At 41.5% G+C, this 15,046-nt stretch overlaps 1 protein-coding gene across 8 annotated transcripts in view; it reads right to left on the reverse strand.

Moving 5' to 3' along the window:
• ERG (ETS transcription factor ERG) overlaps nt 1-15,046 on the reverse strand; it is a 279,810-nt gene that overhangs the window by 27,626 nt on the left and 237,138 nt on the right. For all 8 annotated transcript variants that reach the window (XM_082626209.1, XM_082626216.1, XM_082626214.1 and 5 more), the window contains one exon: nt 14,890-15,041. In XM_082626209.1, the coding sequence (XP_082482335.1) occupies nt 14,890-15,041 (152 nt within the window). The remainder of the gene's footprint in view (nt 1-14,889; nt 15,042-15,046) is intronic.

A 15,046-nucleotide genomic window follows, 5' to 3' on the forward strand; every position in this document is an offset into this window, starting at 1 on the left:
ACTTCACTTCATATGATAATCTCTAGTTGCATCCATGTTGCTGCAAATGGCATTATTTCATTTCTTTTTATGGCTGAGTAATATTCCATTGTATATATGTACCACATCTTCTTTATCCATTCATCTGTTGATGGGCATTTATAAAACAATGTGTAGACTCCAAGGACCCATAGGATAACAACTAAGCTGAATTCAACTGAGTTATGGAGCATTTACAATAGACACAAGTACTTCAGGGATTCAGAACTGGCCAAGACAAAGATGCTGAGAATCTACCGAGGTAGGCAGCCATGAAGACAACCCACAGAGCAGAATGAAATCTGTGTCATCCAAGCAGGACGGGAGTACAGAGAAGTAGCAACTGATCCCAACAAGGAAAAAAGGGAAAGGCTTCACTAGAAGGGTTTGGCTTGAGCCTGCATTAATGAAAAGGATTTTGACAGAAACAGGTGACAAGAGCAGAGAAGACCTTTAGTTTAGGGGAACAGCTTGAGCCCAGCTTCACACCCACAGAGGCATGAAATATCTGATGGTTTTGAGGGACATGTGAGAAGTTTGGTGTGGCTGGAGTGGAGGGTTTAAGAGGGAGCACAGAGACATAGGAGGATGGAAATGAAAGTTGGAGACGCATCAAGGAGAGCCTTGAGGATCTTGCTAAGAAGGCTAGACTTTATGATCTAGGAATTTCAGAGTCATTGAAAATGTCTGAGGAATCAAAGAATGTCTTAAGTTACATCAAGCACAGCAAAGTTGGGGATCAAATAAAAGGCTTTATTGGGAGCCAGAATACCCATTTTGGGCTCTGATTCAACCGTTCTTTAGATATAAAAGTTAACCTCTCTAGAATTTGTTTTCTTTTTTCTGTGGGTAATTAAGTGAAATGTTAGGGGAAGAGAAAAGTAAATGAGATAACGTATGTGAAAGCACTTTGCCAACAATAACACATTACAGAGCAATAATGCATCCACGCACTGGATTTTGCATTGCAAACTCTGCTAAAATGAAATAAACAATCTATTATCACAGGGTCAGCCTCTTCCTCTAAACACAAAAGTCTGATTTATCACTTTATTTTAAGAAGTTTTCGGAGGTGCTTCTGTGAGATGAACCAAGAGCCACTACAGATAAGTTGTTTTGTTTTTAGCCCTCCGGTCCAATTGTTTTGAAAACATCTGTGTCATCACTCCACATTTCGTGGACATCAAAATGGTAAACCCCCATGGTACAGGGTAAAAGAAAAAGGAAGCCATCTCTCCCTCTGCAGTTTCTTATTTGTATCTTAGATTACATAGTTAATATCCAAAGGTTTTACAAATGCTATTTCAGTAAACTGGGATTAAAACAATAAATAAAAGCAAAGCAGAGTTGCACCGTTTAGGGTTTGGGTGGGGAAGCAGGAGGAGGAGGGACAAGCAGTGGGTGGGATTAGGGTTGAACATTTTTTTTACATTTCCCTGAAACTGGATTCTGCCCTAGTAGAGTTCCACTGCTGCCAGGAAAATATTAAGTAGATATTTAAATTAAGCAAAAGGATATTGCATTGCTGAAGACATACTGTGCCTTCTTGAAACAAAATACCTCATGTAGGCAAACATCCTGTTTCAGAGACCCCCAACCCCACCCCAGAGGAATGAATAAAAGCAAGATTAAGTAAGAACCAAATTGGTGATAATATAAGCTCTGAGTGTCATTTTTCTTGAACAATATCAATGTAAAATACTGGCCTCCAGGAAGAAAAATCACCCTTGGTAATGAAAAAATACCAACAAAAATAAAATGTACTTCTGAATCATATCAAAATCCTATGAGGTCTTTGTTTATAAAACCAGACCTTGGTGAGCCTGCCAGTCTGCTGTCCCACACACTCAGAAGCCTGCAAAAATAAGATTTATCATGTTGCCTCCTCATCGGAACAGACTTTACATTTATAAAGAAGCTTAATAAAGAGAACTAGCTCACATTTGAGCTTCACTCCACAAGAAATTGAAATCTGAGCTCAAGTAAAGAGCCTACATCAAGGTTACTTCTGAACCGTTTCATTTCCATACTATGAATGGGGCTCAGTTACTGTTTTGATAATTACTGATTTCTAATTTTATGGCACTTTGGCCAGTGAAGGAGGTATAAGATACTGATTTTTTGAATACTGGTTGTTACTCCTTTGGTGGCCAATTTCTGCAAATTGACCATGCTTAAAAAGAAGGCTTATCTTCTAATTGTTGAGTGCAGGTTTCTAGAATAACCACTAGATCAAAATTAGTAATGCATACATAATTTTCATGTCATTGATCTATGAAAGACTGAGAAAGGCAAATTTAAATCTCTCACTAAGGTGGATTTGTCTATTTCTCTGTACAGTTCTTTATGTAGTTTGAGGCTATGTTATTAGGTATATACAACTTTATCACTGTTATATATTCTTCATAAATGTAAACTGTTTTTATTATGTGATAACCCTCAATTTCCTCCCGTAATGTTTTCTGCTTTCTGTTTCCATTCTTGTCAGCTTTATTTTGACTGAAATTTAACTACCATATCTTATCCCATCTATTTGCTGTCATTCCTTCTCTGTGTTAGATGTTTGTGTAAATAGTATATACATAACTAACTTTAGAATATTTTTTAAAAACCTACTTCATCACTTTCTGTCTTTAATGGCAAGTTTGGTCTACTTACGTTTATTGTTACTGATATATCTGATTTCTACCACTTTATGCTTTCTATTATTGCTATGGCTGTTCTTTATTTCTCCTTTCCAAATACCTGATTGGATTGATCTATTTTTCTTTGTTCCTTTTTTATTTCTCTGCTTGTTAATCTTTAAACAAAATCTAAAGTTAATCACCAAGTGTCCTTCTCCCAAAGAATGGAAGGAATTTAGGAACCCTCAACACTAGTCATTCATCCTTATAAGATAATGTTGGCCAATATTTTTTTTCCACCTTATTAGAGTCTGTGGCAGGAAAAAAAAAGAAAGGTTAAGAGCCCAGAAGATAACTAGAGTTTTGTCAGTTTCTCCCAGCTCACTGGAGATTTTCTTCTACTGCCCTCTGTGCCCTGTTTTGTTGTTGAGAAGTCTGCTGTCCTTATAACTGTCATTATTTTCAGAGAGTCTGTCTTTTTTCTTTAGTACTGGCTCTAAAGTACTTTGTCTTTGGTGTTCTTCAGTCTTACCATAATGTAATTAGAGAAGATGAATTCTTATTTATCCTTCTCTGACTGGTGTTTCCTGTATTTGGAGAATGGTTTTGTCCATCAATTTCGGGAAAGTCTTAGCTTTTATCTCTTCCAATATTTCATCTCTTCCATTCTCTTTATTTTCTCTTGCTGGAACTTCTACTAGATCTACATAAGACGTTACTATGAGTCCTTCCCAACTGCTGACTTTATTCCCTCATTTTCCACCCCTTTGTCACGTGCTGTACTCTGAAAACAATCTCAAGTCTCCCTTCTCTAATTCACTCTTTGATTTTTTCAAATCAACTGTTTAATCCATCTACTGAGTTTTTGGTATTTTTTGACGCTGAATTTTGAATACTGTTTTGTGTTCCTAGGAATTCTATTGTTTCTTCCTCAAGATTATCTATTCTTTTCCATAATATCTTCTTCCTCTCTTTTTTGGTTCCTTCTTTTATGTATCTAGTCACTTTTAAATCTATTCACTTTATATTCTCTATCCTACTTCAATTATCTAATATTCTTGAGGGTTTAATCATGCTGTCTGTTGTTTCTGCTGAATCTTGGTCTTGGTAGATTGTTTCTTCCTGTTTTCATAATTAGGGGTTGCAGAATCATTTTCTGTGGGTCTTTGTAGGAATTCTGTAAAGCCTGGATTGAAGGCAAGCTTCTCCAGGAGGATTTTGTACTTACTTCCGCCAGGTGCCCAAGGATATCACTAGCTCATAACTACTTTTCAATGGTTAATTTCTGACTCAGGATTGTTGGACCACACAGTTGTGTGCATGTGTGTATAGGGTAAGGGGAAGGATTAGGTCCAACTCCTGCTTTGTGCAGGACCAAGATCTCATTTCCTGCCCCTAATTAACCTTTAAAACCCAAATCTCTGTATTATAGACATTGGAACCCCACCCCCATTCATGTCACCTAAGACAACCAGGTGACAACATGAGAATGGGCTGCCCTGTTCTCAGCCCCCCTTTTTTTTAGTCGCTAAGAAATTCACCGACTTTCTTCTCAGTTCAGCTATGCATTTAAAAGGACGTTAGATTCTATGCATGATTTCCAGGAGCTCCACAAGAGATCCTTTTAAGTTCAATATTTTACTAGAACCAAGAGTCTTCTCTGCATATTTTTTACCCATTTACTTTAAAACTTTTCCATTTTCAATGCAGCTGTCAACCTAGCTCACACTATGCTCCACTTCATTCATTAATCAATTGTCAAAAGTTAATTGTACATATGAATTGTTCAATATCCTACAGCACAAAAACTGTAAAAAAAAAAAGTGCCTACTTTAAACTCTCTGAGAATCAACAATTCCATTATGTATTTTATTCAAAACATACATGACTACATTACTTTTGCTGGGCCCTAAAGATACCTTTGAAATTCTGACATGCCAAAATATTTCAGTGGATGGAGACATTCTTAACTCCTCTTGAGTGGATTATCTAGTTTGGGGATTTTGTTTTTCTTTATTTGTTCCCCCATTACCTCCCCTTAGTTATTCCGTGACCACGCTGCTTATGCTCATCATGTTTTAGAAATAGAGTGACTTGTTCCATTTCAAGGTCTCTCCCTGCTTGGGTTTTCTTTCTTTGCCCCTCTTTAAACGTTGGTGTCCCTGGAGTTTTGTCCTCGGTCTTCCACTCTCCTCACTTCATAGATATCCCTGGGTGTCTAGGCTCTCATGTTCCAACTACAATACGCATGCTGTATTGGTTTCCAAGGGTTGCCATTAACAGAGGACCACACACTAAGTGGCTTAAGACAACAGGAATGTGGTCCCTCATAGTCCTGGAGGCTAGAAGTCTGAAATCAAGCTGTCAGGAGGGCTGTGCTCCCTCTGGGACTCTGGATAAAATTCTTCCTTTCCTCTTCCATATTCTGGTGGTGACTGGCAATCCTCAGCGTTCCTTAGCTTGCAGCTGCCTCCTTCCAATCTCTGCCTCCATCTTTACATGGCCTTCTCCCTGTGTCTTCACATCATCTCCCCTCCATGGATGTCTGGGTCCAAATGTCCCCTTTGGATAAGGACACCAGTCGCTTTTATTAGGCCCACCCTTGTGACCTCATCTTGACTGGATCAAATCTGAAAATACTCTATTTCCAAATCAGGTCACATTCCAAGGCACCAGAAATTCGGACATCGACCTATTTTTTTGTGGGGGAACAATTCAACCCGTAAAACGTGCTTATCCCTTGAGTCTAGGGCTTTCTCCCAAATGCCTGACCAAACATGAAGAGAAGAGCTGCCATTTTTGGAGGTATCACTAGAACCCAAGCACTTTTATGCACGTCACACATATGTCTTATTTAATCCATACAGCACCATACGAGGTAGGCATGACTATCATCCTTATTTTAGTGGCAAAAAAAACCTAAGGATCAGCAAGATTAAATGACTTCCCAGAGCTAGAACATGGCACAGTTTAGAATTCACGTGCAGTGACCCATGATAAAGAATTTTAACCCTATGCTCTACATGGGCCCACTGAACTGCCTTGTGTGTATCCCGTGGGCATCTTAAGTACAGGATGAACCAAACCAGAATCATCTATCTTAATTTCTTTTTCTACATTTACTAACATCCACCCAGCCATTCTTGCCAAATCAAAGTTATTTTCAATGCGATTCTTCTCTTGGTTTTTCAGGAAAAACAGAGAAATCATTATCATCATGGAAATGTAAAGGTTGAGGGCTGAGCAACAGATGATCTTGAACATCTCCTTTATCCCTTGACTTATTACTTCCACCTCCTTTGAAAAGGCCATTTCAGAATCTACAACAATTTAACAAATTTATTCCATCATTCTATTACCTTGTGTTCTTCCTGGACATTTTTGATCATGTAGGATAGGAATAAGAGCTCAGACTATGGATTCAGACAGAACTGGGTTAGAATTCTGGCTCTCTGCATCATTGGCTAGGCCATCTTGGGCTACTTATTTTCCCTAGTTTTAGTTTCTTTATCTGTAAAGTGAGAATAATAAATAGTCCCTAGACCGTAGGATAGTTGTGGGATTTAAGTGAGATGATCCCTTTTTAATAAAGAACATGGCCAACTGCCTGACAACAGTGTGCACTCAACAGATGGTGACTGTTGCTATTTCTGTCTTTATCATTTCAGTCACACGTATAACCCAATGGCAGTTTCCTCAATTCAGCTCATAGTTTAAAAATATAATTAGTTTTGACTTTAGGATTTAAGTTTTAGTTGGTTTGGTTGTTTAGTTGCTTGACTTAGCATAAAAAATTGTAAGCAGAAGCTTACAGAAACACATTCCATAATGCAGACATAATGGGAGAGATCTTTGGAAGTGTTTAGAGGCATGACAAAGTAAAATAAAGAAATGTATAGTTTATAGAAAACAAATGTGTGGTTACCAAAGGGGAAAGGGAAGGAGGGGTACAAATTAGGGCTGTGGGATTAACAGATACAAACTTTTATGTATAAAACAGATAAGCAACAAGGATAGACTGTATAGCACAGGGAATAATACCCATTATCTTATAATAACCTATCAGGGACTATAATCTGCAAAAATACTGAATCACTGTGTTATACACCTGAAACTAACACAATATTGTAAATCAACTATACTTCCATTAAAAAAAAAAAAAGAAATGTGTAGCTTTACCAACAAGTTCTTTAAGTATAAATGAGCACAGGCCTGGGAATTGGCTCTGGTCTCACCCATCTCCGCGTGTGTCCTCGGAAAAGTTGTTTCACCTCCCCAGGGCTCGATTTTCTCATGTTTTAAGAGTTTTATGATAGTTAATTGTATGTTTCCACTTGACTAGATCATGGGATGCCTAGATATTTAGTTAAACATTATTTCTGGGTGTGTCCGTGAGGGTGTTTCCAGAAGATACCAGCATTTGAATTGTGAGACTGAGTAAAGCACAGACAGGGAGAGGGGGACACAGAGAGAGAAAGATTGGTTCTGCTTCTGTGAAGAACCCTGACTAATACAAAGCTGAACGAAGATCATCAAGAATCTTGTACATCCATCTCCTATGATTCTGTAATTCCCACTACCTTAAAGCTGGATTCCCATTCACTCGAATAAATGCATGTTTACTGACTTCTGCACACGGGCCACGAGCTTGCTGCTTTGTCTGGTGGTGAAGAATATGCAAAAGGCATAATCACCAACTCACAATCTAATAGAACAGGCAGGCTTATAAATAACTAACTCTCATAAGATTAAATCGTAGTAATATGTTGGTCATCTGGGCTTGCTTGGAGAGTGTATTCTTCTATTGCTTGTTATTCGTCTGCTTTCAAGCCCAGCTTGGAGATGTCCTATGTAGAAAGGACCGTGTGCAGGTGATGAGAGACTTCTGCCACTCTGAAAACTCAAAATCCTGACTTTCTAAGAAACCAGACCAGCAAAGACTCACACTGGGCATACGCTCCCTGTCTGCACCGAGCTGTTCGCTAATGTAACTCACTCTGTCTGTGGAGGACGTCACAAGAAGCAGGCTGGCACTGCATGGTACTGCCACTGTGGCAGGACGGTGGTCACAAATGTAGCCTCAGTGAAGCCTGAACATAAAGTCCAGGGATCCTGCTTTTAGGATTCTGCACCAATAAAAACATTGCCTTCCCTGTGAAACTTTTTTGAAAACAGGCTTTAATTCCCCAAATGTTTTTTTTGTTCGTTTGTTTGTTTGTTTTTTGCGGTACACGGGCCTCTCACCATTGCGGCCCCTTCCGTTGTGGAGCACAGGCTCCGGATGCACAGGCTCAGTGGCCATGGCTCACGGGCCCAGCCGCTCCGCGGCATGTGGGATCTTCCCGGACCGGGGCACGAACCCATGTCTCCTGCATCGGCAAGCGGACTCTCAACCACGGCGCCACCAGGGAAGCCCCAAATGGCTCTTTTTACGCTGGCCCCCAGGAAGCTCAGAGCCATACTGGAAGCTTAGCTACAGCATCTTGGCCAAGCTTGTGGCCCAAATGGCTGCATTCCTCCTTCATGTGACCTTGGTTTTCCATTAATATTTGTAATTGCCTTAGTACTGATCTCTAATTTCTAACTGATCAGTAGCTTGGTTCACAGGATTATCAGTAGTTTAGTTCACAAGGCATCTCAAATCCTTCATGGAATTAAATGCTATGTCCAGTATACAGATGCATTATAGAATATAGTAGAAAACCAAATAAAGTGTGGCGATGAAAGAATGGGTAAGACGTTGGCAGAGAAGCAATGAAGGTGCCAGCAGATCAAGGATGGCTTCCTAGACAGGGTGGATTTCAAAGATGCCTTGAAAAGCGAGAAGGCCTTGTTAGCAGAGAGAGGAAGGGCATTCCATCAGAGGGAACAGCATGCGCGAGGGCACTTGTGACAAGGCAGCACAGGAGTAGAATGATGTGACTGGAGGGCAGGACAGGGTGGAGGCTGCAAAGGGATTTAGAAATCTTGTCATCAGGGAACAAAGGAAGCTTTTCTTTACTAGTCATGTTTATAGTCATCTTGTTCCTCAGCTATTTTGAAACATTTGTCTGAATCACTTATTTGAGCTCTTAATCATACTCTCTGCTGTCACGAATTACTTAACTTCATGTGGCTGGGTCTTATCTGCTTCTCACAGGCTTTGGTCATTTCCTCTGTGACTGGTGTGAGAGTAGCAAGTACTCAGTAAATACCTCACGCATTGAGTAGAAGTTACCCAGCAGGGAGGGCCTGAGGAAGACGCAATACAAGAAGTTCTAGCCATGTGTGTTTGGGGGCCAGGAACAGGGGGTTTTAAATCACATAAGAGCTTTTATTCTTGGTGATTAGCATATTCTAAGTGCTCAGTAAATGAATGAATGAATGAATGGATGGATGGATGGATGAATGAATGGATGGATGAATGGATGAATGGATGAATGAATGAATGCAGACAGGGAACCAGTTAAAAGATGAATGTGGCAACTTTTTGTCTCTGAGACTTCTGACTCCCATGAGCATTTGTGCTCCAAGTTGATATTTAGAAAATAAAAATAGAAGTGTTTGGGCTTCCCTGGTGGCGCAGTGGTTGAGAGTCCGCCTGCCGATGCAGGAGACATGGGTTCGTGCCCCGGTCCAGGAAGATCCCACGTGCCGCGGAGCGGCTGGGCCCATAAGCCATGGCCGCTGAGCCTGCGCGTCCGGAGCTTGTGCTCCGCACGGGAGACACCAAAACAGTGAGAGGCCCACGTACCGCAAAAAAAAAAAAAAAAAAAAAGAAATTGAAGTGTTTGAAAAGCCCCATGCCTTAGCACCCATTTTAGGGAATAAAAATAAAGAAAAAGGAAAATCTTCTCAAAATGATGTAAGCTGCTGAAACCAGAGGCTCTGTTGCATTTTGGTCAGCATTCTGCAACTCTGAAGAAAAGTGGATGAAGATCGTGCCTTCCTTCTTGCCAGCTCTCTCAGTTAGCACATCGCTGAGCATATTGTCAAGGCCAAAAAAATAACAGTGATTGCCGGAGGCCACCCGGCGCACGGAGGGAGAGCATCCCTGCTGCAGAGGCTTCATCAGACATCACAAAACTTATGTTCTCTAGAACATAGTAGCTCCACTGTACAATGGGGACCCATGCTTTCTAAACATCGATCTGTGTTCAAGCCTTGGTGAAGAAGAATTGGAAATACCACCTGGAAGTCAGATTCCCGGGTTGTCCCCGAGTTGTCTCGGCTGCTGATGGGAACACAGTAAAATGTATAAGGCTGAGTACTGCGCTTGATCTGATCTGTCTGAATGGAGCTCAGCACTGCCACAAATGAATGGAGCTGCAGGGCTTCTTCCTCAGCTCTCACACTGTGTTTTGTGCCTTAAATGGCACTGTATTTCCCTGTGAGTGCCTTGATGCAGGACCTTTACAAATTTATTGTGCCAACCAATGACAGCCCCCAAAATGCATCTGAAGGGAAAAGCTTTAGGGCAATTCTTTCTTTTGCCAACTTCCTTTTCTAAATGATGCCTTTATTTCAAATAATCAAGGTGTATGAAAGCAAAATGTATTTAGTGTCTTCTCTCTAGCTTAGAGCACCTCAAACCTTATAATTCATGAAAATCACACAGGAATGTGTTAACAATGTAGAATCCTCAACCCCAAACCAGGATTCATAAAATTTAGAGGTGGGCATTTTTAAATCCTAAGTCTCCCAGGGAACCCTGATGCAAGTGGTTCTGATCATACTTGGGAGAAACATTTCCCAGTCAGCCTCCAAATTTAGCTGAGCCAACAAAGAGCCATTTAACTGGGTCCCATGTCTAGGGCCCCTCTTATTAAGACTGATTTCACTGAATGATACTTTGATCTACAACTGTGAATATAAGAAACAGCCCAACCCCCTGAGATGTAGACCTAGATATACAGATATTCACACCAAATAGATAGATAGATAGACAGACAGGTATGATACATAGATATAAATGATAGAGACAGATAAATGATAAGATAGATATAGATAAATGATAGATATACAGATGATAGAAGAATAGATTGATGGATGATGAAAGAGAAAGGAAGAAAGAAAGAAGGAAGGAAGGAAGGAAAAAAGGAAGAAAAGAAGGAAGGGAGGAAGAGAGAGAAAGGAAGGAAGAACAGGTGTGATGTATTGTCTAACCACTACATTTTGAGGGGGAGGGGCACCATCACCAACCTTGCCAGGATGACAGGTGTAAGCCAGGGTTTCCCAGAATGTCTGGCAGCTCTACTGATTATTTTTCTTGTGACTTCCCTGTTACCCTCCTACAATAAACCAAGGAGCACATTTTTCTCTAGACTCAGAATTAATAGCTGGGCCGTCTTTCCCACATTTGTTTTCTTTTTATTCTAGGGACACTGAGGCATGTATTGATTGAGGTACCTTCACACAGCCTGCTGACACCTTGGACTCAAATAACACCCACTTTTTGCAACTGTGCAGGATTTAAAAGTCTGCGTTAAAAATATATACATATATGCACAAACATACAAACACCCCTCCTGGTTTCACCGTCTGTTAAGTTCTTACTTTAGCCCATGTTCTCTATCTGTTTACTCTGCAAATGGATTCTGTCTTGTTCCTTTATTTATATTTGTGTGAGCTTTCTTAAATCCATTTTGAAACAAGGAGAGAATGTAAATATATCCAATGAAGGTATATATTTATTCATGAGGGTTATTTATGAGTTTCTTTAAAGCTCTTGAGTTAAAGACAGTGAGTCTCAAAACCAGGAACTTTGAGAAGTGAGGAATTCAGGTACAAGAGCCCAATGTGAACACAGACAATACCCCAAGTTCTGCTTTTTCTTCTCACTAACACACCAATCTTCAGGCCAGTGTGTATCAGGACCATTTTTAGGTCTAGGACATGAATGTCAGTATGCAGGTTGATGGTGCAAGTGCTTTAGAGTAAGTAATGGGTTCTTTTTGGTTATCTTTTTGATTTGCACCTATGAGTGCCAATCAATGTGTTTAAGTAGTAGGAACTATATGAACCAGTCAGAACCAGGTTTGGAGAATTCTACCTAAGTCTGTGGAGTTCTCTACACCCAAAATGTGCCCAAGTGAGTGCCTGGATCCCAGAGCTGGGGCCTAAGGTACAGAGGCAGCAGCTGACAGAGTGGTCCCCACGTCCGCCATCTCTGCACTGGGGAATTTTCTGGATTGTGCAACGCAGCTCTGTGTGTGTGTGTTCATCTGTGTGTCTGTGTATGAACACACACACAGGAGGCTTGACCAATAACTGAAAGACTCACAACTTGCAAAACCAGCCACAATGAGCTCTCTTACAAACCCTGTCAACTGAATAACTGCCTCTGCATTGGCATGAAGCAACCAAAGGAGGGAACAGCTGAAAGAGGACTTTCTTCAGGAGATGAAACCAGCCTTTACACAGAAACTTAATATGAGCCAATCTGCGCAACCAGGCTTCCACCCAACCGACTGACATTTAATGAGCACCTGCTACATAGATCACAAATGGTGGATGCTTTGACTTGATTAAATTGCTTCTTTGCCTCTTTCCCATGTAAATACCTCTCCTGTTTTCTAAACAGTTTATTTAACATAGGAAGCCACCAAGTCTGGCCCTACTGGAAAGGATATTGATGACATCAAAGGCTATTGCTGGCAGGACAGAAACAGGACCTCGTCAGTTAAAAGGATTTAATGGGAAGGGTGGAGGGGCAAGATATGGATACGAGATTAAGAAATACAAACTACTATGTATAAAATAAATAAGCAACAAGGATATATTGTATAGCACAGGGAAACATAGCCATTATTTTGTAGTAACTTTAAATGAAATATAATCTATAAAAATACTGAATCACTATATTGTACACCTGAAACTAATATTGTAATTCAATTTTTTAAATTTTTATAAAAAACTATTTATGTTATAAAATTAATCTAATCTACTTTTTATCTCTATAGATTTGCCTATTCTGGGTCTTTCATATAAATGGAATCATACAAAAAAAAAAAAAAAGGATATACTGGCACCAGGCTTAGCTCCTGGGTCTGCGATTCTACATGGAACCCAAATAAGCATCTTTAACGTGGGCCTCTCCTCAGATTGATTTTCTCACCTTAAAGAACTAAAGACTTTGTTTTGCTTAAACTGAAGAAAATACTTTCTTAAGGAGGAAGCCGCAGGGTGAGATGGGCTCAGGTGGACATCCTCTGGGTTTCTACGTCATCCCGTTCAGCTTCAGCCAGTGTCCAAGGCAACAGCATCCCTGCCCTCCCACTCCTCTCCAGGCACGTTATCTGTTCTCAAGCCTTTTTTAGGTACCACACACCCAGGATGGGCATCTCGGACATCTGCCCTGCCATGTTTTTTCCCATTCAACAGGAAGTGCCTCCTGTTCTAAGTCACAGTAACAAGTAAGGGGCCTCAGGAATGCAGCTTACTTCCCACGATCAAACCAAATACATGCCCTCTGCACAAACGTCAACTGTCTTTCAAGAAACACGAAAACCAGCTTTGTCCCTCTCCTAAGGCACACTTGAGACTCTCTCCGCTGTCTCCTCTAAAAGCCTTACAACGTGTGCTTCAGGATCAGGGGTGGATGATCCCTTTCGTACCTAACTGCATCAAATAATTTTGCTGCAAAGCCACACGGTGACAACCCTGAAGAGAAACCCAGTCCACGAACCCAAGTCAGATGTTTTGCCAAGGACGCTGCACTCTGAACTCTCCTGTTCGGAAAGCAATGGGAACAGAAGTCCACTGGATGTGATCTGAGGCAGAAGGAGGGGCAGGAGTGGGAATCATGCCACGGAGGGGATTTGAACCCGTCTGCCATCACACTTCATGGAGATGAACGGAGGTGACTTCTGGGGCAAGGGAGAATCAAGTTTGCACCAACCTCACCCAGGCACACCTCTTATTACTCCGGCAACAAGCAGCAGCCCGGGCAGCACTATCCAGTGGCTAGGCACCCCTTGCTCCATTCCTCCCTCGGTTAATATTCGTTGAACACCTAGTACACACCAGGTACTGCACCTGGCCATGGAGGTGGGGCCTTTGTAGGGCTTACATTCTATTGAGGGGGAGATAATAAGAGAGCTTTCACATAAATGTCCACTATAGTGAAAGAGGGGAATAAAGGCAATAAAGGAAAATGAGGCAGGTGGGGGGCTGAGAGTCACTGGGTGGAGTGGGGAGGGGGCGACTCTGATGGAGTGGTCGGGAAAGGCTTCTGAAGAGATGTTTGCACAGAGCCCCGGTGAAGGACAGAACTCCCTGGAATCAAGGGGGGTTTTGGGCTGAGGCGACAAGCAAGTTCAGCCCCTGAGGCAGAACAAGAGGGGGACCAGGTGGCTGCAGTGGGTGATGGGAGGGAACCGGCAGGGCTACTGCAAGGGGCTGAGATTCATTCCAACCACCCCCCCCCACCCCTGCAAAGGAAGAGAACAAAGGAGTCAGAAGGGCCTGAGCTCTAACTTGGCCTCTTATTAACTGCAGGCTGACCTCTCCAAGCTTCAGTTTCCTCATCAGGGCACTTGTGACAAAGACACTACCTATTTCCCAAGATTTCATGACACCAAACTTTCTATGTCTCCACATCCCTCACCAAATACTTAATATAGAGTCAGGACCCACTGAGCAGTGATGGTTGTCACCGTTGCTATGGTTGTGGCGATATTTTTGGTTTTACGTAGTGCATTTCCTCGGAGGAGGTTTAAGGCATCCTTCCTATTACCTTTAGTTTTGCTAAATAAGTAAATTCCTGGCATTTTCCTCAAATCCAGAGCTATTGTTTTGGCTTGGGTTTAGAATTACTTCTGGTAAAGAATTTTTCTGGCTCTCAGAGTCTGTGTTATATAGGTCAGTGATAGGTGGAATTTCAGAGTTTGAGATCAAACAATATAGGGCTCCCAACTTTTAATTTTGCTAGATAAAAAAAAACTTTTAAAGCATACCTTCTATTATAAATAGCACCTCATAAAAGGAAGGATATTTAACACCAAATAACCTCAGAGAAAAGCCAGTTCTTCCTTAGAGAAGTCACTTTTCATGGATTCTCTCTCTCTCTCTCTCTTTCTCTCTCTCTCTCTCACACACACACACACACACCCAGAGCAGTGAACATTTCACTGTGGGTGGACCAACTTCTGCTGGCTTCCATTTACAACCACTGCTCCAGGCAGTGGAGGGTGACCAATGCCAAGGGCAAGAAGAGAGAACTGAATGAAGCTCTAGGAAGGCCTGGGTCGCTGACCGAGGCTCTGACCTGCTGGGACGATAACTCGGCGCTCGTTCGTGGTCATGTTTGGGGGCGGCATGTGCTTCTCCTCCATGTAGCCGCTGTAATTCATCCCGACAGTGTCCGTGCTACCCACCATCTTCCCTCCTTTGGCCATGCTGCATTCATCGGGGGAGTTCCTGGA

The sequence above is a fragment of the Mesoplodon mirus genome (genome assembly GCF_964341445.2).
Source record: "Mesoplodon mirus genome assembly, chromosome: 6".
Classification (NCBI taxonomy): Eukaryota; Metazoa; Chordata; class Mammalia; order Artiodactyla; family Ziphiidae; genus Mesoplodon; species Mesoplodon mirus.